This window comes from Sinocyclocheilus anshuiensis, unplaced genomic scaffold (genome assembly GCF_001515605.1).
Source record: "Sinocyclocheilus anshuiensis isolate Anshui unplaced genomic scaffold, SAMN03320099.WGS_v1.1 scaffold318, whole genome shotgun sequence".
NCBI lineage: Eukaryota > Metazoa > Chordata > Actinopteri > Cypriniformes > Cyprinidae > Sinocyclocheilus > Sinocyclocheilus anshuiensis.
Genome location: NW_015547653.1, coordinates 507,568 through 513,507, shown reverse-complemented (window position 1 = coordinate 513,507; position 5,940 = coordinate 507,568). Strand labels below are relative to the sequence as shown.

Sequence of the window (5,940 nt, the reverse complement as noted above, 5' to 3'; positions counted from 1 at the left end):
CCCCCCCCCAAACAAAACACACACACACAACTAAATGCATAATGAGTCCAATATATTCAGTACAAACACACTGTCTTTTATGTAAACCCAACATGAAAAACATAGTGTGCCAGGTTCATTGCAGTGCCAAAGCAGGAATAACTGAACAATTGTCACAGGTAAAGCATTTGACGTAAACCACTTTTTTTTTTGTTGCCAGTATGGCAATAAGCAAGTAAGGTATCATGTGTGCACATTATAATTTAATACCAAATGCTGTATAAATATAAATACAACCATTTCTGGATAAAACTTTCTTGTATCTGTGATCTTTTTGGTGATAACTCTGTTCTTAATCTAATGTCCAATAAGGTTTGTTGTTTTTTAAGGGATGGGGTTGCTATTTGTGGAGCCTGAGAACTTCAGGGAAGCAAAGCATAAAAAAGTGTTTTCTGCTTGCTTTCTTAAACTCAACATCTTAGTAATCAGAGTAACCACCCACTTCTCTCCTCCATCAAAAGAAACTACTTAAATTACAATGTGAAACTATCAGGCAAATAATAGGCCTCAATTTTGTGTTTTTGTTTTTTCATTAGAAGTTTTTAATGTACATACATAGCTAGCAATTCTAAAACACTACAGCACTCACATTATCTAAAATAAATCCCTCAATGTTCTTTCTTGTTGGCATGAGTAGGTGTGTGCACACTATGTCCATGAGTGCCTCTACTCACGTTTGTCTGGATGTGTAAATAACACATGTACTAAATGTACTTGTTTGTTTTGGCTGCAAACACACCCTGAAGAACAGCTATTTCAGTTCATTTCTGGAGGTCAGTGTAGTGTGGACAAGAGTCGTCAATGATAGAATAAAGTTTTACCTAAATGTACTGCTTTTAATAGCAGATGTAGTTTAGATTAGGAAAACTACATTTTTGATTGCCTCACTCACTGACAGAAACAGTTCATGTCTAATAAAATATTAAGTCTTGTGCTGGAAAGCCACAGCTTGGCCAGATCGACTCACTGTAATGTCACATGACTAATGCTAACTGTGTCTGGACGCTGACGGGCAATGTTTGCTCAGTCTATTTCCTCACTCAGATACAGTGTGATGACAAACAGTTGCTCTTCTCCTAATATGGGAAAGAGGGACGTTAGTCCTGTACACTGAATAAGATTTTTTTTTTTCTGTTTTCCTCACTCTTGAACTCTCTTGCAGCTCAATTGCATCAGCTAGATTATGAGCTCATTTCCTTTTTTATCTGATCTATATATAAATATATGAATAGCAGTTGATTAACATATAGAAGTTGATTAATTTGACAAAAAATGTTATTCAACTGTATTAGTGATTTTACATAAATGTTCTCTAGGCAAATCAGAGCAGACTGTGCTAAACTTTAAAACTTTTTCATTTTAAAATTTTGCTTTTCAGTTTTGACTGATCACAATATTTTTAGGCTTTTTAAAAGGTATATCTCCATTAAAACCTTTATTCAGTTGCCTGAACTTTCGTCATGTCACATTTATTCGGATGAAAGCACCCCAAAAAAAGATACTATAGTAGCAGAAAAAGAAAGTCATCACGTCATAGACTAAACAGGAAGACCGTTTCCTGCCCTGCACAAGATCAAGAGGAGAATGCATCATAGTCTGTAGGCTACGAGTGGACCTTCAGCTGGTGTTATTTTGGGTGTAGTCTGTTGATATTTGTGCACTGTTTACATTTAAATTTAGTGTACTTTACATTGTTTAACACTGACTGTTAAATACATCTAAGAGCCATAGTTTTTTCACTAATGTTTAGATCAATCAAATTCTGCATAAAGGTTCTCACATCCCATGTGCAGAGTGACTGTGCCTCTGTTCTTCCATCTATGAGGAGTGTATAAAAAGGTCTACTAGCTGTGGCGTCAGGGGTGCTATTTTTCCATGAATGCATGAGTTTCTAAGTGCTGTAGTTAGAAGTGTTAATGTCAGTTATATAATGGTTCTCGGCACTATCATGGTACTAATGAGCCTATACCGAGGCACCATGTAGCTTAAAGAAAAAACTCAATTTTCTCCTTTCATGTTGCCACATTCGACATTTTCATAAAACTGTTAATCACTCGCAGGTTGTCTTTTGCGTCAGTGATGTCCTTGACATTTCAGGCACAAATACAGCAGTCTAGTTTGTGGCTCTAAAACCCAGAAGAGAATGAACATTTTCCAGTCATGGGTTCGATCCTAACCCTAACTGTCTGAAATGTCAGTTTTGGATTTCTGCGTAAATTAAAGGTCTGTGGTTAACATTACTTGAAGAAAGTTTTATCTTTTGCTTTTTAATTACATACACTTATTCAAACCTGAATTTTGAAACTGCTGTTTTTTCCACATTTGCGTTTTTTTGTTTGTTTGTTTTTTACACTTAAGTTTTCACACTAGTTCCCAAATAAAGTTCAACAACTAGGCTACCACAAGAATTGTGAGTTGACGAATCAGACAATTAGTCATTACAAAGCAAACAGCAACTTGTGGTTTAAAAAAAATATGATGCCAGCGTTTACAACTGAGTTATAGTTGTGTGTAATTCAAAACAAAAACGCACTAAAACGTCAGATATTAAAATACAGTGGTGAAGAATTAGCATTCCGGGGTTGGCCTACAAATTGACAGCTCTGACAAAGGATTGTTGTAATGTGGCAACTGGACTTAAGAAGTATTTTGTCTGAAGATCAGAGGCGGACAGTAACTAAGTACATTTTCAATAGGTGTTGGACTTGAAGCAGCACTGCACAGACTGTTCTGTGCGTGACATCAAAGTACAACGAGAGCGATTAGACAGCATTTTTTTAAATTTTTGTTTTGATGGCAAATAAGTCTTGCTGTTGTAAAGTTATACAGCTACAGTTGTGTTGCTGGGTTTTAAAGCAGGTATGATTTTTTATTTTCTTCCTTATCACTCTGTATTTACAGGATTTCACTGTCCACTCTGTTCAAATGTGGATGATGCTACACATAGATGTGTAGAGCTGTGTGCGATCACTACCATCCTGCTTTTGTGGGGGTGGGTAGGGGTGTTACATTTTTTTCCCCATAGGTTTTTAACATTCTAAAAGCTCTTTATTATTAAATTACATTTACATTTACATTACATTTAGTCATTTAGCATACGCTTTTATCCAAAGCGACTTACAAATGAGGACAATTGAAGCAATCAAAACTAACAAAAGAGCAATAATATATAAGTGCAAATGACAAGTCTCGGTTAGCCTAACACAGTACACGTAGCAAGGTGTATTTTTATATACAGTTAAATTAAGGTTACTATTAAGTATTGCAAATATTACATACAACAATAACACAGTGCATTGACATAAAAAAGGAAATTTACTTTTGGTACTTAAGTACTTTTAAAAGCAAGTACTTCTGTACTTTTACTTAAGTAAAAATCTGTCTTTACAACTTTTACTTGTAATGGAGTAATGTTTGACCAGCAGTATCTGTACTTTCACTCAAGTAATGGAGTTGAGTACTTTGTCCGCCTCTGCTGAAGATGTTGCTACTGTATGGTCTTTCAAGATTTTCTCGCCCTCACCTGTCCATTCAGCCTACTCAAGGATATCGAACGCAATTAGCTGTTTGTTTCCGTCTGAAACCCACTGTTTCACTGCATGCGGCTGGACCTTTTACATGCGTCATCTGAGGATCATGCGTAGCTGATGGAAAACGGCAGCATTTTCCCCCTCGCTTGCGTTAGTCAGCCTCAGACAACGGTTCAGTCAGCAGTGCCCGTTACTTCAGCACTGGACCTGTTTTGAGTGGCACGAGGCCAGTTTCCGAGAGCGAAATCTGAATATAACTGTTCAAATAAAAGCAACCCCGCCCTGTCCGTCTAACTAGTGCCTGAGCCCACGAATCTATATTTAGCAGCATACAAACTCTGAAAATACAGTTTACACCCCTGAGTTGAACAGCCCTGATTAATGTAGGCCTTACATTTAATGAGCTAATGTCACACTAAGGGAAAGTGATCATATTATGAGCCGGTTACATATGCAGTCTGAATTTAAATTAAAAAAGGATACATGTGTAAAACGGCATTATACTAGATAAACAGTTTTGGATATGTTATAGATCTAAATATGTTTATAGCATTACATAAACACCTACTCTTGGAGTCTTGTTCAGCCACATAGTAGCTATTATTTATTTATTATGGGAATAACAATAACATGAGAATAAAAGGCCTTAAAATTTAGAGTAATTACATTTTAAAGAAACAGTACTTTTTTATCGCCCAGAAAATTCTGTCATCAGAACATACCAACATTCTTCATACAGCTGATGGTAGCTATTGACTTCTATAGTATTTTTTTTCCATACTATGGAAGTCAATGGTTACCGTCAACTGTTTGGTTTAATGTTTACCAGCATTCTTCAAAAATCTTGTGTGCTGTGCTCAACAGAAGAAAGAAACATATACAGGTTTGGAACAACCTGAAGTTGAGTAAACGATGACAGAATTTTCATTTTTGGGTGAACCATCCTTTATGTAAACTTCAAAATCATTAACATCAGTCTGTTGTCTTAATAAATGTTGGCTCAAAAGACTTGTACTAGATGAAAACGTGTTATGTTTGTTCAAGGTTATTCAGCTTTAATATTAATAATAGTCAACATTAGTCTTTTAATAACAATAACAGTCAAGAATGATTTAGGAAAGAATCCACATCATGTGTGAGGGAGAAATCACATCAGCACAATCAGTGGTGTGCACGGTTGGGCGGATGATGGGGGGTTAAAGTTTCCCCCTCGGTAGAAATATTTAGATAGATTTCTTAGAGATTTCTACTGAGGGGGAAATGCCACTGGCACAAATTAATATTAAACACCACAATGAATAATGTTACTAGTAATAATGAAAGTAACTGTTAAAACAGCTCTCATGAGTCAACCTTTGATTATAGCCTACTGTATGTTTCGGTGGAATAATCATTCAAACGATAACGTGCATATATCTAGATGCGTCTAACATTAAACACATTTGAATCTACTGTTTTAAAATCAAAGGTTATTTTACAAAGGGTTCTTTACAATAATTGTATAAATGGCCAATGACTGTGATATCACCTCAGAACCTGCAGATGGCGCTGTTTTAACAGTTTCTAAGCGCCGCGTGAGAGTCAGAGCAACATAAACACGTCTGTCCTTTTCATAGTCCACGTCGACAAACACTCTTGGTTATTTATTTTATTTTACTTTATTTTATTGCTCAGTTTGTTATTACAGAACACAGGATGGAATTCACCATCCGGGCCGCCACGCTCGAGGACTGCAAGGACATCTCGCGCATGATACTGAGTCGATGTGCCCGCGTGTCATATGCGTCCATTTATGACGATTGTAGAATCTTATGAAAATTCGAAACAGATCTGCTGCGTCACAGACAGCATGCGCAGTCTTTTATTATATTCCAAACATCGCTGTTGTTTTAACGTGTAACGTACGTAATTGCATCAGTGTTGTTGATGACAGAGTTGCAGTAAGGCATATTCATTTGGCACACTGTAATCTGACTCTTTCCTGTCATACCTTGCTGATGTCAGAATTTTGATACAATCTAATAGAATTCAAAATATACTTTACATGATGGTAAATTAAATCTAAATAGAAACTAGTTTTTATTATAGTACCTGCTTGAATTGCGTCCATGCCTTGTGCTATGCAACAAACACATTTAAGCAATTTCTTTTCAAATATTATATTGCCGCTCATTCGTCGGATCCGCCGGGCGCGCCGTTCTCAACCCCGCCGCATCAGCTCACTCTATCCCAGCCTCAGCTCACTCTAAGCCGGGGCTTCCCCTCACACTAGGCCACTGTGTTGTACTGTGTGAAAAGCGAAACTACTTTGGTTGGTCTTCCAAAAGAGGACACGACTACAAATCAGTGGTTAAGTTGTATTTACAACACT

At 36.7% G+C, this 5,940-nt stretch overlaps 1 protein-coding gene across 1 annotated transcript in view; it reads left to right on the top strand.

Annotated features, from left to right (window-relative positions):
- The first annotated feature begins 5,125 nt into the window (after positions 1–5,125).
- Positions 5,126–5,940, top strand: part of LOC107702052 (diamine acetyltransferase 2-like) — a 4,225-nt gene continuing 3,410 nt past the window's right edge. The window contains exon 1 of the mRNA XM_016504235.1: positions 5,126–5,342. Coding sequence (XP_016359721.1) covers positions 5,265–5,342 — 78 coding nt within the window. The 5' untranslated portion in view covers positions 5,126–5,264. The remainder of the gene's footprint in view (positions 5,343–5,940) is intronic.